Below are 26723 nucleotides of genomic sequence, written 5' to 3' on the forward strand. Positions count from 1 at the left end.
TGGTTGCTCTACTGGTTGCTACGCTAGGCAGCCAGACGGGCGACTGGCTGCCCGGCTGGTTGCGCAACTTGGCTGCCTCGTCTAATAAGAGCCTAAATGTCATGGAACATGGAACTTTTATTCCTCTTCTCGTTTCAAAAATGCGGGATGTATTTCCTTATTCATTGTTTGCTTTTAAAGGAGTAAAACCCCACTATTATCTATTTTTTTTAAATAGCTATTTATTATTTTACAATAATTATACAAATTGATTACCAGTTTGTCATAAATAAAGACCTTTTTATTTATTTATTATTAAACATAATTTTATGGGTTTCGCAATAAAAGCTTAATGCTTATATTAATTGACTTCTGAATTACAGTATGTTTTCTAAATCCAATACGTCATGGTAATAACGTAATACGCGTAATACCGTAATACTAGGGCCATAATTCAAATAATGCCATAGATAAAACATATAATGCTGTGCGTAACTGGCATCAGTCATCAGTGGTATCACTGGCATCCAAGACAATGCCTTTTATGTCAAAAAGAAGTAAAAGAAGTTTATTTGTAAATAATAAGTAATAACAACATAACAAACAAAAACGAGACAATACAAAGATTGAAGGAAGAACAACAAACAAGACGAAGACAAGCAAGAAGTTGAAGAGAAGACCGGCTCCGGCTGACGACAAGGACAGCCGACATTTTTAACATTTAAAAATTCAAACAATATGAAAAGTAATGATAGGCTTCCTTTAGAACTTTAGAAGGCACCTAAAGAGAAATTAGTTGAAATGGTGTTTCCACAGTTGGTTTGTGTGTAGGTAGGCTAATCAAATAGGCTCTATCTTAACTGACAGTGTAGTCGTACAACTATGGACTTGGCCAACTACTGCACGAACTATTAGTGGAATGTTTAAACTTAGAGCAGTTTAAACTATAAACAAGTAGGTAAAATCACCAATAAGTTTTATTATTTATTATGTAGTGTCTGTAAGCCTTGTTCTCATTACACCATTGTATTTGTAACTTAGGCCGAGTCGTTGATAACCATGATCAGTCAACGGAATTCGAGTTTTGTGGTGGCTGGCTTGTTGATTTGAAAATAATTAAATACAAAAAAACACCAGGAAATAGGGTACAGTTTTTTAACTGCGCTATGCTAATATTCCATTGAAACTGTAAATTCGATTGGTAACTTAATCCTTCCTGCAATTTTTTCACTATCAGCAAGTTTGGTTAGGCCTAGTTTAGGTTACAGTTTCATTTTATAATCGCAGAGGATACGCGTCCGGTAACCGGACGTGGATTAGGCATCCGGCAGTTACTGTCATAACCTAACCTAACCAACCAAACTTGCTGATAATAGAAAAATCGAATGAAGGTTAAATTCTGTTCATACAATAAAATAATAAATGTAAAAAATTCTAACAAAAGATGTAGCTACAGTTAAGAAGAAATGGCATTCAAAGCAAAATCTTTGACAATAAGTCAAAGTTACCGATGGGATTTGAACCAGGAACCTCTTGCATATTAGCCGAGCACTTTATCCACTACAACACGAACTCCGATGACTGTACATTGTATCGTTGTGGTAATGGCATACCGGGCCCCCACAACCCGGTGACGTTACTGTACTGCCGGACGCCTAATCCACGTCCGGTTACCGGACATGTATCCTATGTGTTTTATAGCTTATTTAAAATATCGAGAACAAAGCTTCATTAGGAATGTACAGTTATCCATCAGCGTGAAACTGGCAATAGATTGGCAATAACTCACTCCACTTCTCCTACTTCCCCTCCGACAAATTTACGTCACAGTAAAGCGTCACAACAATGATGGCGTCACAGCAGGATTCGTCATAGAGTAGACGACATAACCTCCAAAATATCAAGTGGCGGGAACTTTTTTCGGCGAAACACGGCCACAAGATGGCGTTGGGTTGTTCCCGCCAACCGTTGATTATATTATGGGTCCAAAATATATGTAAAAAACTGCATAAATGAATGAGTGTTTCCATGGAGTTGTAAACAAAGTAAAAGCTTAAAGCCTATTCTATCACTATACCTTATAGTAAGTTATAATTATTTGTACACTCGTATTGTTAGTTAGTTGAAATGTGTAAAAATATTACAATATGTATTCTATAGCTGGCCTACCCTTTACAGCGATCTTATTTACTTCTATTGAAATATGTTGATTACATTGTTATGAACTAGAAATAACAACGTTTGTATACCCTGACTAGTTAAAAGTTGAAATATGTCACCGTGAATGGCGTTGGAGTAACCACGGTTCCATAAGAACCCAACATCCTAAAAATCGGTTTTTTCGTTTATACACGTTAAGTTACTTCTTAATAAACTATACCTAACGAAATTTCGATTAAAAAATCATGATTTATCAATTTAATGCATTATTTAAATTTTGCCTCAATAAAATATTAAATTACCATAAATTTCTATTGCTGGCCTATCCCGTTGGTACGATTTTCTGTTTTTCTTTTGAAATATGTTGATTACATCATTACGAACTAAAAAACACGTCGCTTATGCTCGGCCACTCATTAATAGTTGAGATAGGTCATCTTGAATAGAACTGGTGTGACCTCGGTTCCATAAGAACCTAACTTACTAAAAATCAACTTTTTTCGTTTATACATGTTAGTTACACCTTAATAAACAAAACCTAACACCACTTCGATAAATAAAATAATTATTTATCAATTTAATGCATTATTTAAAATCTGCCTCAATAGAACAATAAATTACCATAAATTTCTATTGCTGGCCTATCCCGTTGGTACGATTTTCTGTTTTTCTTTTGAAATATGTTTATTACATCATTACGAACTAGAAAACACGTCGCTTATGCTCGGCCACTCATTAATAGTTGAGATAGGTCATCTTGAATAGAACTGGTGTGACCTCGGTTCCATAAGAACCTAACTTACTAAAAATCAACTTTTTTCGTTTATACATGTTAGTTACACCTTAATAAACAATATTTAACACCACTGCGATAAATAAAATAATTATTTATCAATTTAATGCATTATTTAAAATCTGCCTCAATAGAACAATAAATTTATATTGCTGGCCTTTCCCGCTGGTACGATTTTCTTTATACTTTCAAATTATGTTTATTACATCATTACGAACTAGAAAACACGTCGCTTATGCTCGGCCACTCATTAATAGTTGAGATAGGTCATCTTGAATAGAACTGGTGTGACCTCGGTTCCATAAGAACCTAACTTACTAAAAATCAACATTTTACGTTTATACATGTTAGTTACACCTTAATAAACAATATTTAACACCACTGCGAAAAATAAAATAATTATTTATCAATTTAATGCATTATTTAAAATCTGCCTCAATTGAACAATAAATTACCATAAATTTCTATTGCTGGCCTATCCCGTTGGTACGATTTTCTTTATACTTTCAAATTATGTTTATTACATCATTACGAACTAGAAAACACGTCGCTTATGCTCGGCCACTCATTGATAGTTGAGATAGGTCATCTTGAATTGAACTGGTGTGACCTCGGTTCCATAAGAACCTAACTTACTAAAAATCAACTTTTTTCGTTTATACATGTTAGTTACACCTTAATAAACAATATTTAACACCACTGCGAAAAATAAAATAATTATTTATCAATTTAATGCATTATTTAAAATCTGCCTCAATTGAACAATAAATTACCATAAATTTCTATTGCTGGCCTTTCCCGTTGGTACGATTTTCTTTATACTTTCAAATTATGTTTATTACATCATTACGAACTAGAAAACACGTCGCTTATGCTCGGCCACTCATTAATAGTTGAGATAGGTCATCTTGAATTGAACTGGTGTGACCTTGGTTCCATAAGAACCTAACTTACTAAAAATCAACTTTTTCGTTTATACATGTTAGTTACACATTAATAAACAATACCTAACACCATTTAGATAAAAGTATAAGTATTTATCAATTTAATGCATTATTTAAAATCTGCCCAATAGAACAATAAATCACCATAAATTTCTATTGCTGGCCTTTCCCGTTGGTACGATTTTCTTTATACTTTCAAATTATGTTTATTACATCATTACGAACTAGAAAACACGTCGCTTATGCTCGGCCACTTATTAATAGTTGAGATAGGTCATCTTGAATAGAACTGGTGTGACCTCGGTTCCATAAGAACCCAACCTACTAAAAATCAACTTTTTTCGTTTATACATGTTAGTTACACCTTAATAAACAATATTTAACACCACTGCGATAAATAAAATAATTATTTATCAATTTAATGCATTATTTAAAATCTGCCTCAATAGAACAATAAATCACCATAAATTTCTATTGCTGGCCTTTCCCGTTGGTACGATTTTCTTTATACTTTCAAATTATGTTTATTACATCATTACGAACTAGAAAACCCGTTACTTATGTTCGTCCACTCATTTATAGTTGAGATAGGTAACTTGGAATGTATCAGGTGTATTAATTGATAAATACTTATACTTTTATCTAAATGGTGGTAGGTATTGTTAATAAAGGAGTAACTAACATGTATAAACGAAAAATAATGATGTTTAGTAAGTTGGGTTCTTATGGAACCGAGGTCACACCAGTTCTATTCAAGATGACCTATCTCAACTATTAATGAGTGGCCGAGCATAAGCGACGTGTTTTCTAGTTCGTAATGATGTAATAAACATAATTTGAAAGTATAAAGAAAATCGTACCAACGGGAAAGGCCAGCAATAGAAATTTATGGTGATTTATTGTTCTATTGAGGCAGATTTTAAATAATGCATTAAATTGATAAATAATTATTTTATTTATCGAAGTAGTGTTAGGTATTGTTTATTAAGGTGTAACTAACATGTATAAACGAAAAAGTTGATTTTTAGTAAGTTAGGTTCTTATGGAACCGAGGTCACACCAGTTCAATTCAAGATGACCTATCTCAACTATTAATGAGTGGCCGAGCATAAGCGACGTGTTTTCTAGTTCGTAATGATGTAATAAACATAATTTGAAAGTATAAAGAAAATCGTACCAAACGGGAAAGGCCAGCAATAGAAATTTATTGTTCTATTGAGGCAGATTTTAAATAATGCATTAAATTGATAAATAATTATTTTATTTATCGCAGTGGTGTTAAATATTGTTTATTAAGGTGTAACTAACATGTATAAACGAAAAAAGTTGATTTTTAGTAAGTTAGGTTCTTATGGAACCGAGGTCACACCAGTTCAATTCAAGATGACCTATCTCAACTATTAATGAGTGGCCGAGCATAAGCGACGTGTTTTCTAGTTCGTAATGATGTAATAAACATAATTTGAAAGTATAAAGAAAATCGTACCAACGGGAAAGGCCAGCAATAGAAATTTATGGTGATTTATTGTTCTATTGAGGCAGATTTTAAATAATGCATTAAATTGATAAATAATTATTTTATTTATCACAGTGGTGTTAAAAATTGTTTATTAAGGTGTAACTAACATGTATAAACGTAAAAAGTTGATTTTTAGTAAGTTGGGTTCTTATGGAACCGAGGTCACACCAGTTCAATTCAAGATGACCTATCTCAACTATTAATGAGTGGCCGAGCATAAGCGACGTGTTTTCTAGTTCGTAATGATGTAATAAACATAATTTGAAAGTATAAAGAAAATCGTACCAACGGGAAAGGCCAGCAATAGAAATTTATGGTGATTTATTGTTCTATTGAGGCAGATTTTAAATAATGCATTAAATTGATAAATAATTATTTTATTTATCGCAGTGGTGTTAAATATTGTTTATTAAGGTGTAACTAACATGTATAAACGTAAAAAGTTGATTTTTAGTAAGTTGGGTTCTTATGGAACCGAGGTCACACCAGTTCAATTCAAGATGACCTATCTCAACTATTAATGAGTGGCCGAGCATAAGCGACGTGTTTTCTAGTTCGTAATGATGTAATAAACATAATTTGAAAGTATAAAGAAAATCGTACCAACGGGAAAGGCCAGCAATAGAAATTTATGGTGATTTATTGTTCTATTGAGGCAGATTTTAAATAATGCATTAAATTGATAAATAATTATTTTATTTATCGCAGTGGTGTTAAATATTGTTTATTAAGGTGTAACTAACATGTATAAACGTAAAAAGTTGATTTTTAGTAAGTTGGGTTCTTATGGAACCGAGGTCACACCAGTTCAATTCAAGATGACCTATCTCAACTATTAATGAGTGGCCGAGCATAAGCGACGTGTTTTCTAGTTCGTAATGATGTAATAAACATAATTTGAAAGTATAAAGAAAATCGTACCAACGGGAAAGGCCAGCAATAGAAATTTATTGTTCTATTGAGGCAGATTTTAAATAATGCATTAAATTTATAAATAATTATTTTATTTATCGCAGTGGTGTTAAATATTGTTTATTAAGGTGTAACTAACATGTATAAACGAAAAAAGTTGATTTTTAGTAAGTTAGGTTCTTATGGAACCGAGGTCACACCAGTTCAATTCAAGATGACCTATCTCAACTATTAATGAGTGGCCGAGCATAAGCGACGTGTTTTCTAGTTCTTAATGATGTAATAAACATAATTTGAAAGTATAAAGAAAATCGTACCAGCGGGAAAGGCCAGCAATAGAAATTTATTGTTCTATTGAGGCAGATTTTAAATAATGCATTAAATTGATAAATAATTATTTTATTTATCGCAGTGGTGTTAAATATTGTTTATTAAGGTGTAACTAACATGTATAAACGAAAAAAGTTGATTTTTAGTAAGTTGGGTTCTTATGGAACCGAGGTCACACCAGTTCTATTCAAGATGACCTATCTCAACTATTAATAAGTGGCCGAGCATAAGCGACGTGTTTTCTAGTTCGTAATGATGTAATAAACATAATTTGAAAGTATAAAGAAAATCGTACCAACGGGAAAGGCCAGCAATAGAAATTTATGGTAATTTATTGTTCTATTGAGGCAGATTTTAAATAATGCATTAAATTGATAAATAATTATTTTATTTTTCGCAGTGGTGTTAAATATTGTTTATTAAGGTGTAACTAACATGTATAAACGAAAAAAGTTGATTTTTAGTAAGTTAGGTTCTTATGGAACCGAGGTCACACCAGTTCAATTCAAGATGACCTATCTCAACTATTAATGAGTGGCCGAGCATAAGCGACGTGTTTTCTAGTTCGTAATGATGTAATAAACATAATTTGAAAGTATAAAGAAAATCGTACCAACGGGATAGGCCAGCAATAGAAATTTATGGTAATTTTTTATTTTCTCGAGGTAAATTGTTAATAATGCAATTAATTGATAAATACTTATACTTTTATCTAAATGGTGGTAGGTATTGTTAATAAAGGAGTAACTAACATGTATAAACGAAAAATAATGATGTTTAGTAAGTTGGGTTCTTATGGAACCGAGGTCACACCAGTTCTATTCAAGATGACCTATCTCAACTATTAATAAGTGGCCGAGCATAAGCGACGTGTTTTCTAGTTCGTAATGATGTAATAAACATAATTTGAAAGTATAAAGAAAATCGTACCAACGGGAAAGGCCAGCAATAGAAATTTATGGTGATTTATTGTTCTATTGAGGCAGATTTTAAATAATGCATTAAATTGATAAATAATTATTTTATTTATCGCAGTGGTGTTAAATATTGTTTATTAAGGTGTAACTAACATGTATAAACGTAAAATGTTGATTTTTAGTAAGTTGGGTTCTTATGGAACCGAGGTCACACCAGTTCAATTCAAGATGACCTATCTTAACTATTAATAAGTGGCCGAGCATAAGCGACATGTTTTCTAGTTCGTAATGATGTAATAAACATAATTTGAAAGTATAAAGAAAATCGTACCAACGGGATAGGCCAGCAATAGAAATTTATGGTAATTTTTTATTTTCTTGAGGCAAAATTTAAATAATGCATTTAATTGATAATAACTGATAATTTTTTCGAAAAGGCGTTAGATATTGTTCATTAAGAAGTAACAAACATGTAAAAACGAAAAAACAAGATTTTTAGTAAGTTGGGTTCTTATGGAACCGAGGTCACACCAGTTTAATTATAAGTCACCTATCTCAACTATAAATAATTATTAGAACATAAACGAAGTGTTTTCCAGTTCATAACAATGTAATAAACATATTTCAAATGAAAAACAGAAAATCGTACCAACCGAATAGGCCAGCAATATAAATTTATGGCAATTTCTTATTTTCTTGAGGTCCTGTTTTGTTTACAATTTGTTTCCCGTTATTACAGCCATTTAAAGCCTCGTTTAACTAAATAATACGATCTAATCATAAACAATAACCTGTGCCCAAGTTATATAACCAAACAGTAAAGCACAAATCAAGAAATTAACCCTAAAATAATAGAAACAAAGTTTCGTCGACACTAGCGCCCATGTGTCACGTACATGAACTAGATACGAAAAACGAGCTTCAAAATTTACAGTGGGATGAGAAGTCTTCTTGTGATTGTTAGTCTATGGTGCTAGGATAGGCTTTAGGCGTTTACTTTGTTTACAACTCCTTAACATTAATTCATTTATGCAGTTGTTTACATATATTAAAGACACTTGCTATACTCAACGGTTGGCGGGAACAACCGAACGCCATCTTGGCCGTGTGCCGCCAAAAAAAAGTTCCCGCCACTTGATATTTTGGAGGTTATGTCGTCGGCTCTATGACGAATGCTGCTGTGACGCCATCATTGTTATGACGTTTTACTGTGACGCATATTCGTCGGAGGGGAAGTAGGAGAAGTGGAGTGAGTTATTGCTAATCTATTGCCAGTTTCACGCCGATCAGTTATCCATAGCGAAGTTGGTGATGGAAGTATGCCCACCTCTAAGAAATGTAGTGCATGGTGTGATAGGTGTTTAACATGATGGTTGTTTGGTTACGAATTTAAACTTATAAAAATACCCCCAGTACGGCAAACTTACTGACTTAACAACTTTCCATTTACCTGACTTGACTTTCCCTAAAACATTCCCTTAAAATTGTCAGATTTATTCCCTTAATATTGCCAGATTTATTTCCTATAACTTAAAATACCATACTAATAAAATATTATTTTAATGTATACCGCTACAGGGAAGGTAACCTAATAAGCTCAGTTTTTTATTGTAATTTTGATAACGTAATACAATAACCAACTTCTCTAAATCAATTGGATTATAATATTCAAACAAGCAAACTACAATAGTTTTTAAATTTATTCTCCATGAGAATAACATTTTTAATTAAAAATTTTTTCCTATTTTGAAATTTGATCTGCAAGTTAACCTTTGGAAAAAGCGCTTTGTACAAAACTTTTCTTAGGCCTAAGCTGTAAAAATATTTTGGAAAGAAATTGCAAAATTGTATGTTTAGATGACAGGTCAAAAATGGTAAAAATAAATTTATACCTCTATGGTGTTAGCAAAACGGGAGTGCCGATGGAGACCTGTGGGGATGCGTGCGTTTAAAGGGACTTGACCTGGTCTCCATCGGCACTCCCATTTTGCTAACACTTTAAATCCCCTCTTACAACCCTCCCCCCATTGTCCAATAATGCTAGTTTTTGAACTCGTTTGAATAAACATATAGGCTATGAATAAACTTTATTCGCGGGTTTACACATTTCTAAACATTTTATAAAAATTAATCATATTTACTCTAGCTATTGCGCTAAGGGACACATTAAAAAAATATAAACATAGCCTAAATAAGTTTAATTAATTCAGTCCCGGGTGTCACAGGTCTTTCCATGAGACCTACGGTAACAGCTTATTTCCCCATATGAAAAATTTGCTAGCCTAATCGAAAATTTTTATGAGTTTTACTGTGCCTACAGAAACATGTCACTTTAAATTAAGTTACCATACAGTACCATATTTACCTACAATACAATATAGGCTACAATAAATTGGTTTTTTTGTCTGCTAACAATGAAAAATAAACTTGTAGTTCTAAACTTCTATCTTACGATGGCGGCTATGGTTCCCTACTTACCGTAGCCTCTCTAAAGAGAAATCTACAAAGAATTGGGCAAGGTTAAACTTACCGGTAACTTTAAATGGCACTCAGAGGATCAGTTAATGCTTATGTTCATTATGACCAGGTAAATTCATATTCAGAACTCTTAAGAACCAATATCAATTGGCTTCTGTTTGAATGGCAATACATAAGCTATCTTTTAACTCTCAAAGTTCCTGTAACTAATTAAAGTTTAATTGTTTTCAGATTGTTTTTCCTCTGCTTCCAGGCCAAATGGTACTTCGGCACAATGATTTAGATAGTTAACAAGGAATTTTGTCTCCACTTATAAAGACAAAAACTGCAAATAAAAGACCAGTCTGCCCATCAGGAAGAACAGGATCTTATCTAGTTAGTATTTATTTAATGTTATAAATTTGTATTTTACTTTACATGTGATAGGTGAGATATCGCAAGAAACACTATTGACTCAGTAAGAAGCCAAATGCATGGTTTGAAAATGTAGGCTATGTAAGTAGATATTTGTTCCTTTAAACAGACTGTACAAAATCACAAGAAAAAAAACTTGTTTAATGTCTTCTGTGACACTTACAACTTTCTCCTTCCCTACCAGAATAAGTGAAGTGAAAACCTTCAAAGCAAAAAACGAAAACACATCCGTCAACGTGTGTGCGAATGGGGTTAAGGGGTCACATTTTGTCATTACGTATTGTTAAGGAACAACCGGATCACTTTGAAGTTCTAATAGTCAAAAATAAGTCACTATGTGTTGATAACAGATTTTATCAAACTAATGAAGCTGCAAGAATTCTAATAAGATAACAATTTGCAAACAGTTTTCGACTTAAATAGACTTAAATAGAAAGCACACGATGTAAGCCTTGTCCAGAAGGATGGCTGGATGAACATCTGCTACTTTGTGTGAGAGCAAAGCCCAGCGAGGTAGCGGGGAAGCTCCCTGATTCTGATAAAAATCAACTAAGCTTCAAAAATTATGAAACGCAAATAGAAGTACAAATAATTATAGCGGCAGATTTTGAGTCTACGCTACATCCCATACCTAGCAGAAAAGTGCATATCAACGCCATGAAGCCAACTCCTTCTGCACTCTTGTAAAGAGCAGCCTACCTAACAAAGCAGACATTAGCTTAAAACCACACCATCGTCGGTCAGAAAACGCCGGAGCAGAATTCCTGCTACATGCAGAGCTTGGCCCATCGTGTCGAGAAGCTTTACACAAGACAGGCGGCCATAATTCCCTTGAGTGAAGATCAGCTCATCTGCCATATGTATGCGACAAATTGTGATCTCTGTGAACAAGCGATGAATCAACCATACAATTGCGCAAGGTCCGTGACCACGATCATATAACTCAGTGGCGTAGCAAGCTTTGGAGCACTCTGGAGCAGACATTGCTTAACCACCCCCTCTCCCAACATCAAACGTATGCATATTGCATATTTATTTCCCTCGTAATGGTCTTTGCGGACAGTTTGTTGATAACCACTTAAAACACAGCGTAAACTGACAATAAAAATAACTTCTGAAACGAACTAGAATTAGAATAACGCATCCTGTCTGGACAACGCGGCAACGTCCGACTCGCGACTACAACTGAAAACTGAACTGATCAACCGACAACGATAACTGAACGCCGCAACACCGACCGGCGGACAACGGTTTACAGCGGCAACGAGTTGGCAATCGTTATTGAAGTAACAGGTTGCCGCAACACGTTATTGGGCAGCTGCGTTATGGTTATAACCGTTGCCGGAAAACAACGATAATTCCCATCTCTAGATAGACCTCTGGTAGCAAAAGCATTAACTAATGGTAAAAGTTCTCCCTTTACTTAACAGATAGTGCTAAAATGAGTATAGGTCCAAGGTACATATAGCTGTCCAAAGTACAACACCTTCCTACTCGGAGAGAGCTTTGCCTGTCAATTCGTAGGCAGCGCCACCAGCATACAATGCAGCATAGCAAAGTCGACCAAAGTGAAAGATGGTTATATATTCTGAAAGAAAATTAAATTTGCTACAAATTACTATAGGCTAATGCATTTCTTGAAAATACGCAATAGGCCTATAATGGCTCTAAATAAAAAATGTGTAAACACAAACACCGTTTTCAATGTACAGTATTTCTGATAGAAAACATGTTTAGGAAGTGAGCTTTCTAATGACCCATTGATTAATAGAGTATAACTGTAGATCTTTAGTTGTACAAAGATTTTTAAAACTGAATTTTACAAGAGAAGATTTACGTAATACTTACTTGTAATACTTGTCGTCTTCGTCGTTGACCAATGAAAATTGGATAGACTGCGTCAGAAGTGTGTTGAGGCTTTTTATTGCTCAAATAGAGACCCATCTTGTAACTCTTGAAGAGAGTAGAGCGGCCTTTTCACTAAGCAATCCTTCAGTCTTTTCTTAAAAGCCTTCGGGTTCAGGTTCTTCACCTCATCCGGTAGAGCATTAAAAATCTTCAGGGCTGACTGAGGATAGGCTCGCTGTGTCATACCAAGACGACATCGGGGTATGTCCAAATCACCAGCTCTGCGGGTACCGTGGTCATGGTGACTCCCTCTTTTTCTAAATTCTTCGAGGTTTACTCTTAGCATAGTTAAGATGCTGTAGATGTACTGACTGAAGACGGTGAGGATCTTCAAGTCAATAAATAACGGCCTACAGTGGTCCAAATGGCCAGAATTGGACACAATCCTAACTGCCCTCTTCTGAAGAAGTAGTAGGTCCTCAGTATCTGTAGAATGTCCCCAGACCACAATCCCATACACAAGGTGGCTGTGAAAGAGCGCGTGGTAGGCAGTTACCAAATGTGACTTAGTCAACACAGATTTGAGCTCTCTGAGAAGATGGCACACTCTAGACAGCTTGACACATACCTGAGATATATGGTGATTCCAGGTTAACTTCGGGTCAATCCAAAAACCCAATAGCTTAACAGCACTTTCCTCCCTTGCGTCCGTCTTCAGAGTACACAAAATCGACTTGGTTTTCTCGTCATTAAGCTTTAGTTTGTTCATATTGAACCACACTTTGGCCTGTTCAAGGAGATCTTGGGCTTCAGTCCGTAACCGTGGAATATCGCCCCCTCTGGATATGAGCGTGGTGTCATCTGCAAAGAGCAATGTAGAGCCATTAAGCCAAAGGTCATTAATCATGATCGAGAATAGCAGCGGTCCAAGCACCGAACCCTGCGGTACCCCGTGGGTTAAACTTTTAATACTGGACGAGGCCCCATTTACCGAAACCAGCTGTTTTCTATTGGCAAGATAGCTAGAAACTGTCCTTAGAGCTGTACCACCAACTCCATATTTTGTCATTTTAGAAATAAGCACATCATGTGACACCACATCAAACGCCTTGCTTAAGTCGCATAGACTTAGCAAGACTGAAGACTTATGTTCAAATGCATCAATTATAGTGTTCATAAGGCTGAGTAAAGCACTGGTAGTTGATCTACCCCTCCTAAAGCCATGCTGTGCATCAATCAGCGGGTGGTTGTGCTCTAGATAGGATACAAGTTGAACTTGAATTACGGTCTCAAAGATCTTAGAGAATACCGGAAGTATTGAGATTGGGCGGTAGTTTGATACAAGTGAGGAATCTCCTTTCTTGAAAACAGGTATTGTACGGGCCGTTTTGAGTATGTCTGGAAAAACACCTACCTCAAGACATGCATTTATAATTTTAGCAAGTGGGGGTGCTATAATCTCAATAACTGATTTCAATACATTACAAGACATCCCAAATACATCTTGGCTTTTAGAAGTTTTGAAGTTTTTCACCATAGATATAATTTCATGAGCACTCACCTTGCTCCAGGTGTCAAGTGAAATGAAATGAAATGAAATGAAATGAAATGAAATGATTGAAATGAAATGAAATGAAATGAAATGAAATGATGTTTATTTCCCAACTAAAAAAAGTACAATTCATGGTATTTTACAGAATAAATTACTTAGCCTAATCCTTGTCTTAAAAATACTTACAAAATAATATTATAACTAATGGCACAAAGAGATAAAAAAAATAAAATACCTTATCAACTTAAATGGAAATGTGTCTACATAGGCAGGGCCTGTGCGTAGACATGAGTTGCGGGTAATTTGTTTAGTGAATGGGAATTTTTTATTTTGTGATTGTTATCACGTCTGAAAATAAATGTTGTCTTGCTTGGAACTGGACAACGATATTTCTCTGAAACTAAGTGCTTCTCAAAAATCAAGTGATAGGTTGAGTGATAGGTTGAGCGGAGAGGAGTGGCGGGTTGTGTATTAGTTAGTCATTGGGGTGGTGTATCAGTGATTGTATGTTGTAGTGTAGGGTCAACGGTCAGGTCAGCCCGACGCGATAACAGCCTCGGTATCCTCTGAACTCAGTCCTACAAGCCACGTTACTACATGTCTTTTAAACAAAGAGAGAGATGGTGAATTTAAAATTTCAAAATTCTGGTATTTATCACACAACTTACGATAGATAATTTGGGTTAAATGAAAGCAGTTTGTGTGTGAAAATGATTTTACAGTCTGTGGAACAAATATACCAACGTTTTGAGAGAAGCGCGTGTTGTGCGAATGAGTAGTTTTTTCAAAAATATTATCAAAATTGTTGTACATGTGTACTAAAATAAATTTCAAAAACAACTGCCTAACTGTCAAAACTCCTAATTCTGCAAATAGGTCGTCAGTTGAATATCTAAAATGTTTTTTAAAAGCAACTTTTAAAATTGTTTTCTGCATTACAAAAAGAGGCTGCAAGATAGTTTTGTAAGCACCACCAAAAGCAATAATTCCAAATGATAACAATGATTGAACGTATGCGTAGTAAGCAATTTTAATTTCTCGCTCTTCGAGAACATCACTAAGTTGTCTGAATGCATAAATGTATTTACGTAGTTTATTTTTTAGATATTCAACATGTTCCGACCACTTCATCCTTGAATCAAAAACAATACCAAGGTATTTATATGAGTCAACTCTTTCAATTTCGCTGCAAAAACACAAGTTGTTGAAATGACTTCCACAGACATGAATTGTTAGGTTTTCAAGTTTGTATTCGGTAGACTTACGTAATGAGATCGGCATGAATTTAGTTTTTGATATGTTGAGAGATAATATATTTTGGTCAAGCCATTTTTTAAGTAAAAATAGGTCTGATTCTGCCTTGTTTTTCACCTCCTCCCAGGATGTTCCAGTTACGAATAATAAAGTATCATCAGCAAATAAAATTAATTTTCCATTTGTTTGAATTTTAGAAATATTATTGATGTAAATGAGGAATAGAACAGGGCCAAGATTCGATCCCTGGACGACACCATACTCCACTGGTAGCACATCACTTGACACTTCACCAAGTGAGACAGTCTGTAGCCTATCAGAGAGGTAGCTGCTGAACCAAGCGAGCGAGGTGCCGCGCACCCCGACAAGCTCAAGTTTTTGCAACAAACGCTTTCTGTCTACTGAGTCAAATGCTTTTTTTAAGTCTAAGAATATTAACATACTTCGTTTATTGCTGTATACTGCTTCGTTTATGCTTTTATTGATATCAAATAACGCGTCAGATATATTTTTGTCACTCCTAAACCCATATTGATTTTCACTTAAAATGTTGCACTGGTGGAGGTAAGAAACAAGTTGGTCTTTAACAATTTTCTCTAAAATCTTAGCGATTACACTTAATAAAGATATCGGACGATAATTATTCATGTCTGTGAAATCATTAGATTTATGTAATGGAATAATTTTTGCTAACTTTAGCATGTTTGGGAATATACCAGATGCCAAGCTAAGATTGACAATGTGCAGGAGAGGAGCACATAGAGCGTGGATGTTTTCCTTAAGAACAAAGGCCGAGATGCCATCATGGCCAGGCGCAGACCCTCCGCGCAGACCCTGGACGTAATGTAATATGTCGGTGTGTGTAATAGTGTTGAACGTAAAGTGTGTGTCGTGTGAGTAGTCAACGTCGTTTACGACTGGAGCCCCCCCTGAATCGATTGCGTTTGCCAATTTTGAACCCACAGAAGTAAAGAAATGATTAAACTCGTTTGCTATATTTATCTTTAAATCCCTATTAGTTGACGAACCAGGTACAAATTTTTCAAAAGGGAAAGGTTCTTTGGAGCTAATTCTGCCCGAAAGATCATTAACGATTCCCCAAAATACTTTCGGATTCCTGTCTGATTCAAAAATTTTCCCCCTATAATAATTTCTTTTTGCAGTTTTTAGGTTTTCATTTAAAGAAAGTCGCAAGGCTCTAAATGTGTTTAGTAATAATAAATTAAAAGGTTGAGTTTTAAGCTTTTTACTTAATTTATCCCTCTTACGAATAAGTTTAATTAAATCTATGGTGATCCAAGGTTTGATTTTTCTAAATCTTGTTGAGTGATGTTTGATTGTTTTTTTAGAGGTTTCAATGCAGTTACTCAGTGTCGAACAAAAAAGTGCTGAACATTGATTAACATCGTGATTGCCAATTATTGGACTCCAGTCTGTTTGTGTAATTTGTTCAGATAGTAGTGTATGATCAACGTAGGTGTGAGTTTGGTATTGTGGCAGTGTGTCAGTACCTGTAGGTGTGTGATTGTCGTTAGTGATTGTCAGAGCAGTGCTGTAATGGTCAGTGATGTGAGAGTGTATGACAGCAGATCTGACTCGTCTCATATCTGGGAAACGAACAAAAATGTGGTCAATACACGTTGATGTATCGAGTGTCACCCTGGTTGGCTTATCTATGCACTGGATCAATCCAGCACCTGATAAACAGTTTAGGTAAAGATCGATTTTTTCATTAGATTTTAGCAGGTCAATGTTAATGTCTCCTAAAAACACACAGTTGGTATCCTTGCTTAAGCGATTATAATAATATTCCAGGCCATTAAGTGTTAGTGTTGATGAGTGGTCTGTTACTTCCAGGGTGGGATCACTCTGTAATACAGGCAAACTATTTACAATATCACTAGCTATATTAACAAAATAGTCATTGAAATCGTCAGGGCTTGTTAAGATCTTAGGCCTTGTTCCTGTCTGCCGTCTAGCGTTGACTATGTCCCAAGCGGCCTTACATGGATTAGGTGCCGAGTTTATGATGTCACCAAAGTGACTCTTCTTTGCTTCATTGACTTTGGAGGAATAATCCCTTTTTACCTTACGGTACAAATCATAAAGGGTTTTTTTCCTAACTTCATCTAAACATTTTTTGTGGAGATCGTTTAGCAAAAGAACGTATGAACGTATTTTAGAGAGCTCAAGCGTGTACCAGTGCTTATCTTTGAAAGAGTTAGGCTTAATTTTATTTGACAAATTGAGAGACTGTCTAGGCTTATAACTTCTAGATGGGAACACACTATCGAACAGTTCCTTGAAAATTTCAAAAAAGTTTGAAAACCTCTGATCAGGGTTTAGAGATGTGTCAGGTAAATTCCAGTTTGAGAGACATTTCAGCTTTTGGTTCAAGACACCTAGGTTACTTTCGTCAATTTTACGCTTTACGAATATATATTTATCCTGCCATGAGATAGGCATTGGTCCTGTACTCACCAGATCCGCCACAATCATTAGGGAGACTGCTCCGTGGTCAGCAACAACAGGTTCAGTGACTTTCACTGCATATTCCCAGGAGTTAAGGTTTGTCACTATTGTGTCCAGGCATGCCATGTTTCTGGTAGGTTCTCTTGATGTAATGTACAACCCATAGCTTCTTAAAATATTAGTAAATGAGGCCTCCTCTTTTGATGGGAACTCAAGATGGATGTTGAAGTCGCCAGCAAGAAAGACATTTTTACAGTTGAGCCTAGTAATATAGTTCAGACACAAGTCAAGTTGGTGGAAGAAATTTGATAGGTCACCAGTTGGGGATCTGTAGACCGATACCACTATTGAAGATAAGTCTAATAGCTGCACTGCAGCAAGTTCCAGGTCCATCTCAACACTAAATTCATCAAGGTCAATAGGTTTAAAATTCAGACCATTGCGGACAAAGATTGCAGAGCCCCCGTTTCTGTGACATGAGCGGTAAAATGCACTTCCAAGGTGAAGATTGTCGATACTAAGAAAGAGGTCTGCTTCCTCTTTAGTTAACCAATGTTCGCAAACACCCAAAATATCACAACCAATTTCTCTGGCAAAGAGTGAAACCAGACTAGATTTATTTCTAAGACACTGTACATTTAGGGAGGAAATTATTAGCCCAGCATTATTAGTACCCGTTACTTCCGCTTTTTGTTTTATACTGTTAGGCCTAGTACAATTAGGCAGAGAGCCAGTGGGCGGATGTTCAGAGGTAGACTCAGGCTGGTTGTTAATTATAGTTGGTGTAGGCCTAGGCCTATCATTACTAGACTTAGTTGAATGTGTATTATTTACAATGTACAGATAAGAAATTGTCTTCAGGGCCTATGTTACAAGGCTGGCCGGGGCTCTCCTGAATAAAAAACGTTTAAGTATAGCATTTTTTGGCCAGGAGGCACTTTGGAACAGTTCATCTTTTCGATCAAAATCTACACCTATCTTAAAGCTAGCGTTAGGTCCTTTTGACTCTAGTTTTTCAACAACAGGAGAGATGCCTGTAAATTTTGAAGTAACAAATTGCTTCACTGTCTCTACAGAAGTACTATTGTTTAGCCTACCCAAGTAAAACCAAGCTTTTTTATTACCTGATAGAGTTTTATCCTCACAAGTTCCAACAATTACAGGGACAGAGTTTAGGTTAGGTCTGGATCTAGGGTTAAGTTTCCCTTTCACTGTAGTACCACTCTTTTGTTGAGGTTTAGCCTTCTGCTGGTGTGAAGATGAAGAATTTGACACCTGGTCGTGATCACGATCTTGCTTTGAGCCACAGCCTTCGCGATCAGAGACTCTAGCAGTATTGGGAGCAGAGTTAGTGCTATGTGAAAGGCCTAGCCCTTTTCGGCGGTACTTATTTCGCTGAACTTTCCATCCATTGTCATGTGAGAGGTTTGGGAAATTTTCTTTGTTTAGCAAAAGTATCTCATCAGCCTGGGTAGGGTGTGAATCTATGGCAGTTGTATTATTTCCAGAGGTTCCAGGACTAGAGAATAGGCCTAGGTCAGGGGTTTCAATTTCATTTTCAATCATCTTCGATACATTAAGTGACTCCTGGGACTTCTGAGTACAATTTACTGATGGTTTCACTGGAGATTTATCCTTATTTTGCTGTCCTAAATGGACTATGTCACCGATAATATCAGCATGTGAGTGTAGCATCGATTTGATTGTCGTTTGCTCAGAACCCAGAGCATTCACATTTTCAGACATGGTTTTATAGTTAGCAGATAGATTAGAAATTTCGTCAGTTATTATTTTTATATAACTAAAACATTCACAGCAGAGAGGTTTCTCGTTGTCTTCAATTTTGTTGTCATGAATTACTGAAGGAGACGTTTTCACAGAGTCAAGCCATGAGATACAGTCCGGGCAAAGCCACACGAAAATGTCATTAATTGACTTGAAATTGTTGTAATCCATTTCAGAGATTTGAGAACAACTAATATGAAAAGACTTTTGACACTTTCCAAAACACTTTATCGCTTTACTACGCGTATTTAACTTTATATTACAAGAGCCACAATTATTAGGTGCGTCACCGGGCGCCATCTTGCTACTTTATCAGCAAGACAATGCAATACAGGGCCAAGGGCCAACTGTTCAACTGAACCATTGAGCATTGAGTGTCGAGTGAGTAGGCCTACACTGAACTAACCAACATTCAATACTGACTCACCCAGCGAGACCACGGAAAAAATATTATATTTAATTATCTGTGGTCGCTGGGCTCACTTGACAGCAGTAAACAGATGTTTCACGGGAAAATCATGCTGGTGGGGGTAGTTACTGGGCCGAGCAACTCGGTTTTCAACTAAAGTACTGGACTTGCTCTCAACTGACCTCTTTTTACCAACTCGCTCACTTCTGGACTTGCCTGCATGTCTACAACAAGCGAGTTAGAGAGCGAGTGGGAACTCGCATACTGACTCGCCCGCCGTTCTCAACCCGTGTAAACCAGGCTTATGAGCAGCTGAACAAATCACCACTGAGTGTGGGAATGTTCCTTCTAACCAGAAGGTTCCTGTCAGTGTACTTCCTGTTTCTTTTAGCAGATTTCCCATATAGGGAATAAGCTAAATACAGGTCTTATAGTAAGACCTGGGAACAGTTTATTCTTCCATTTTGATGTCCTCAGAGGCCAAAAACACAATTATTGGTTTAAACTCATATACATGTTTGTGTCTGTTGGCAACATCATCTGTCTCAAGCAGAAATCATCAGATTTTGATGAGTTGTGAGATTTGTATATCTTTTTTAAGCTTAATTATTTACAGTAGGCTACTATTATAAAAACAGCCCCACAAAACAATATAATGCTGTCTCAATATATTTTTAACACCTTATCAAACTAAATTTTATAGGATTAGGCCTACTCATCACTTCAACAAACCTATATGCTTTATGCGCCCTGTCCCATCCCCCAGAGCAAATTAATAATTACAACTTCCTGTACTCTTGTGATTGTGGTATCTATACATATAATACGTGAAGCCGTTTTTTGTTAACGCAACTCCTCCCTTATTTGTGGACCAATTTCAACGTTTAAGGTGTCAAAAGATTTGTCTGAATATGTAGTTTTGCAATAAGGTTTTAAAATTCCTACTGTTGAAGGCGTGAGACCCTCTCAAAGGTCGGGTTTTCCCCATAAGAAATACATAGAACAAATTTAATAACAAAAAACAGCTGTTTAAAAAGAAACTCGCTAGCTTTTTGGGAGTAAATATTAAAGTTTGTAATATTCAGTTTAAGACCAAGTTAAACAGTTAATCAGTTTTGTTGGAAGAACAGAAAATTCCTCATGTTCAAAGATGAAATGTTGAAAACCGGAGGAGGAGACAATTAATACAGTAATTAACATATCTTATGCGTATAAGGAGAGTAGAAAAAGAGAGGCCTGGTCTAACAGATACCCATCCAGATACACATTCACTTTGGTGATATATTGCATGCTTGGTTGATATATTTGGTGATAATATTAGTCAGTTCTGCTTTGCAACTTACTTTGGAAGTGAAAAAATATACGAAGCACATAGTGTTGTCACGGTGGTAAAGTAAACTTGCCTAATGTCAGATCAAATGAATGCATGCAAGAAATATTTACTTCTGACACTGACAGATCGAGATATTTAAAAACATTTATTAGAAACTATAATAATGCCTTGACTATGATAAGTTCAAGTAGTAAGATTATACCAAATCTTGGCGGACCTTATGTTTTTATTGTAAACTTTTGTATTACTCGCTCTACTTCAATTGAGAAAAAAACGCAAATGGATTGTTTACTTCTAGGTTATGTTGCCAGTTCTTCGGGCTAACTTATATAAAGTTTTTTCACTGAATTTACCAACACAATCCAGACATTTCAAGTCAAAAATAAGAAGTTTCAAAAACTCATTTGCTATTGAACGTTTTAGTGGCAATATTAGACAAAACATAAGTGAAGGAATTAGTGTTTCTATATTCAACAATCGAGTAGTAACGGTCTATACGCTGTTCAAAAAGAGAAAATGAAAATTGCTCTCCAAATCTTATAGCTACAAGAGTTCTCCAACCTATTTCGACAAATGAATCCATACTTTCAAAAATTTGGGACAGGTATTAAGAGAAACTCCACTGAACAACATGAAAACATTCTGAAGCGGGGCATATACTGTGACTGATAGACAACACATTAATATACGTTAACCAACTTTCAATGGTGTTGCTGCTTTAGCCTATTCAAGCAGATTATGGCTGTCCAGAGAGTAACCTAGAGTTTGTGGGTAAAAAATGGAGCACATGAAACGGTTGATATCACCCCACTTATCTGGATTCTCTACGGAGAATTTTTTTTTATTCATGGGGATGTCTCAAATCGAAGAAATAAAATGACCCAACTTAAATAACTTAACACAGGTTATCAGTAAGGAAACAGTTTTCTTCAACTCTCAATGCTGGAAAAACTTTGTTGCAACATGCGGCTCATTTGAGCCGCACGGGTTCCCTAGTATTAAGTAAAAAGGGACAAGAAATTTGAGATAATAGTGTCAGTTGGTTTTTTAATACTTTACTGTTTTGTCTCAATCATTGCTTTTAATACATTTATATTTTTAATTGATTATTTTTTCAGGGTAATATGGAGAGGCAGTTAAGCTTAGAAGTTATGCCAATCATAATCATTGACCAAATCGCCAGTTATCTGAGTACAGAAGACATCATGGCTTGTTGCGCTACTAGCACCAAAATGAGGGACGTATTTAGCGATGATCTGATTTGGAGAAGATATTGTAACGTTGACCGCATTAACTATCTCAAAAGAAGTGCTTGTTGGGTTGAACCCGTTTTTGAGTGGGAAAATGACCGGTTAAGCAAGCTTTCACCAATAACTGAATGGAAAAGGAACTTCATGATGCAAGCCCACCTGTTCCAAAACTGGAGAAATGGCAGGTTTGAGAAAAGTGAATTGGAGTATGGACCTCCCAACGTCGTCTATAGCCAATCTAGGATTGAGTTCTATGAAAATGACTTTTTATTCCTCCACACATACCTTATTAACAACAATAAGCTGCTAGACGAAATTTGGGACGTCGTTGAAACACCCTTTTTACATTCAACGTTTTCATCTAACATTGATCAGTTTGACAATCTTGATTCGCTTGTTTTTTATAAAATAGCAAAAAACAAGCTAGTTGTCGGTGTTTATAACTTAATTTTAGTGTATGATATCACATTGGGATCTTTCTCTCGCATTCCATTGGTGAATGCATTCCTGTTTGAGAAGTCTGAAAAGGGTTCTAAAGATGTTATCACTCATGATGAAAACACTTTTTACAGGACAACTTACTTTGAATTGGTGTATCAAGTGGAGATGACTGTTTCTGGTAACTTATTTATAGGAGCTGTAACAAATTTCAAAGATTTGCCGTGCCCTGCATTTCATGTTTGGGATATTCAAAAGGGGCAAAAAATTGACGAAGTGAATGTTCCTGTCGGTAGCAATCTTGCTATTGACGGATTACAGTTCCTGTCATGCGATGATGAAAAGAATGTAGTAGTAAAACTTCGGGTTTTGCATGACCGGCATACATACCATTGTTATGGGTACGATCTTTCAAAAATGATGTTCACTTCGTTTTTAGTCAAACTTAACTACTGTGACTTTCAAGTCTTCAAAAGCAAATTTTTAATCGGTGCAGCTGCTGAAAGAATCTTCGTGTACAACTATGAAACATCAGAAAAACTACTGGTCAGAAAGTGTCCACAACAAATTCTAAAAAAGACGATAAATGTTGTTGGACAAATGTTGCTGTTTGGAACATTTGAAAATGTTGTACATGTCTTTGATCTCACAACTTTAGATATCATCAACAAAGTTAAGCTCGGATTCACATTATATAGTTTAAGAGCAATATGTGATAAATTTGTTGTCATCAACTCGGTAAATAGTGAAGTGTGGGAGATAGGCAGAACTGCCAGGAAACTATTCAAATTTCCTGTCAACGGATCGTTTGTTGCTGTGAATCAGCATTGTACAAAGTTAGCGATAGAAAAAGAAAACAAAATTGTAATCTTACATTTTTGGTGATTCAACTCTTCTTTGTGTACCAATGCAGACAAGGCTATTGATCTCTTAAGCAAATTTTGATTTGTAACCATCACTATTTACATAATCCGTGAAATCTTACCAGAATCTTATTGTGGCTCTTAAATAACTAGGCATATCTGTAATGTAGTTTTTAACATTTTAAATATACCTCAGATATGTTTTTTGATAAGCACTATTTTTTTTTCTAAATATTGTAAATAATAAAAAAGTTTCTATAGAATATTCAGATTAGAAACCTTTTGACTCAAGTTTAAAACTTGAAATACACAATTATGGTATAAAATACCCCTGCCGCAGCAAACTTACACACTAAGTGCATTTTTAATTACCTGATAAGGTTTTTACAATAAGTTATTATTATTATTGTTACCTATATTTTGATTATTTATCACCTAATTTCTTCAAATGGACACATACCTTAAAAACCTTCACATACCTTCATGGTCCCAAAAAAATCGGGGCCGGTGTTTTTTTAACCATTGCAAGTAATGTAACAATGCTTTGCAAATAAAGTAATATACTTAAAAATCTAATTTTTGAAGCAAACATATTTTTTCCCATTTAATACTAGAGTCCACATGGAGCTGGGCAAAAATTAAGTCTTTCTATGATTGTTGTACTTTTCACAAATCCTACACAGTGTTAGTGGTTTTATCTGATTTCCTTTGATTCCTGAGTGTTTCTTGGTGTTTCTCATATCTTGGTTGGATTAATTTTAATGCAAAAAAATCAAATCACATGTTTATTTTATAAATACAAGAGTCCTACAATATATTAGTTTAGGAAAAGTTGTTAGTATTGTATTAAAACGTTAGGTTCTCCTGAAATTTAAGTTTTTAAGTATTGGTGTTTTATATTATTTTTGAAAAATAGGATTTTAAAGAAAATTTAAATAATTTCCAATTTTGTCTTCTCCCAATTTCTGTTAATATATTCTCCAAAAATTGAAAATTTTACATTCTAAAACTGTACAAACCCATGTTTTTATTACCGGCACTTGCATAAAAGATTTATTATTATTATCTTCACTCAGATTATAATGAAGTAAACAGTTAACTCTGGCAGCTAAACCCTGCGGATATTAGAATAATATTGTGGTGAAGACAAAAAAGTTCTATCCAACAAGCAATTTAGGGTTTCTTTTGTATATTTAAAAATCGGTAAATTTTTAACAGTTGTTAAAGGGGAAATAGTTGGATTGCCACCAGCATATTAACACAGTAGATAATATTTTTATGTTTATTAGTATTTAAGAGATAGCAAATAAATGTGAGCCCATTTAATTAATTTATTACCCAAGGAAATAACATAAAATGACAACCAATGATGAATACAAACATATTTTTGAAATGTACTCAAACTCGTCCATACACTTATAATGCTTTGTTTTGATAAAATAATTATCTATATAATTTTTTTATTGCATTTTATGTACATCTTCGCAATTTATATTATTTTATACTTTAGATCATTGTTCAATCTTGTATCTTCTAATTATAACATATATTATATATTCATATTATAACATGTAAATATATAGGAATTTGTTTTAAAATTGTTTATCAGCCTATGTAGGCCTATACATATTTTGTACAAAGTAAGATCAACAATAATAATTGTGTAAAATTTGATGAATAAATAGTTATTTGTGTAACTAGTGGTGAAAGTAGCACTTTGCTGCTCACGGCGGCTCGTGCGGAATGATCTCGAGTGCAGCAAAGGCCTTTTTCACTCGTGTTACACATTATATTTTTCCTACAGTCACTATAAAACATATAAATAATTAGTCTTTCAAACACTATACAACACGTTTTTAGGTTCAGCTGGCAACACAAATAGGTGCCCTAGAGAAAGTAGTACCCGCGGTCTGTATCACTCCGCTATTTTTCCTCGGCAAGAAATGTGCTCCGCGTTTTGAGAATATAGTTCCGTCTGTTTTTGTAATTTGAAGTGGTTTCCGCGCCTAAACAAATGCTTTAAAGGTATTTTCTTGTTTATTAAGATCGTAGGAATGTTTTAAAAACGTTTAAATGAAAAGTCCAGAAAGTTCAGAAATACCTAAACTATAAACACGAAATGACAGGTTAAATCGTAGTTATAATAGTCAATCAGCTGCTCATAGTATTATTATCTTTAAGTGTTGCCAACCTATTTCCAAGCGTACACGGATTACGTGCATAATAGAACCACGCTGTTTTGTGTTCGTTTCGTTGGAATCCTGATGTGCGGCAAAGTATAAACCGTACGGCAAAGTATAAACCGTACGGCAAAGTATAAATATGCAGCAATTAGCAGCTTTCTGTACTAAAAACAGTACAAGGAAGCCAACTTTGTCGGGTGACTGTAGGAAAATATTTTTAGAAGTATTACATCTTTCTCAATTGAACACCTATATAAATACTGACCTTGTAGACACAACCTGTAGGACGACTACCGGATCATAATTGTATGTTTGTAAATCTCTGTTAAGGAGAGAGAATGAATAAAAGCTAGTGTTAGGAATTCCGGGTTTTCACTTAATGACTTTTACCACCCTTGACATGGTCTAGTGCTCTGGTGTCAACATGCTCAAAGCTTAAGGTGCTATGGAACATCACTTAGTGACTGGAATAATAGGATGTTAATTATTCTTGGAACATAATGTCTCATCACCCACATTTTTGTAAAGTTAAGGTTTAAGCGTGTTCTCCGACTTGAAAATATAAAAACAATCACTAAACGTCCAGAAAAATCGCTGACTGAAATCGTATTAAACCGTCCAACTGATATTTTTGTTCAATTATTTTGATGGAGTATGAGTAAAATTCCGTTGCATAAATTGGAAAAAAATATGTTTACATCAGTTTGTGATATGGATAAAGTTGGTCTCTGATACAGTTCAGGTTAGTTTAAGGTTTAAGTTGTATGGTAAAGAACCCTTAAAAGGAATTGTTTTGATGTATAATTGACGGCATTGCGGGTTTTAGAAATGATGCCCACAACTCTTCTCACTCATAAAGCTGGCGAAAAAACTCACAAAATACAAACCTA

General features: G+C 35.1%; 1 protein-coding gene across 5 annotated transcripts; it reads left to right on the top strand.

Moving 5' to 3' along the window:
• Positions 1-615: 615 nt before the first annotated feature.
• LOC128989962 (uncharacterized) lies at positions 616-26400 on the top strand. Of its 5 annotated transcripts, none has more exons than XM_054412135.1 (3): positions 616-937; positions 10264-10407; positions 22218-26400. In XM_054412135.1, the coding sequence occupies exon 3, from the start codon at positions 22224-22226 to the stop codon at positions 23670-23672; it is 1449 nt and encodes a 482-aa protein (XP_054268110.1). In that variant the 5' UTR covers positions 616-937; positions 10264-10407; positions 22218-22223; the 3' UTR covers positions 23673-26400. The 5 variants fall into 5 exon arrangements, with proteins under 5 accessions (XP_054268110.1, XP_054268112.1, XP_054268109.1 ...); XM_054412137.1 differs by having other exon boundaries at positions 10286-10407; XM_054412134.1 differs by having other exon boundaries at positions 616-933.
• Positions 26401-26723: the final 323 nt, after the last annotated feature.

Source organism: Macrosteles quadrilineatus, unplaced genomic scaffold (genome assembly GCF_028750875.1).
Source record: "Macrosteles quadrilineatus isolate MER2022 unplaced genomic scaffold, UCM_ALF_1.0 Scaffold_3__2_contigs__length_128488019, whole genome shotgun sequence".
In the NCBI taxonomy this organism is placed as follows: domain Eukaryota; kingdom Metazoa; phylum Arthropoda; class Insecta; order Hemiptera; family Cicadellidae; genus Macrosteles; species Macrosteles quadrilineatus.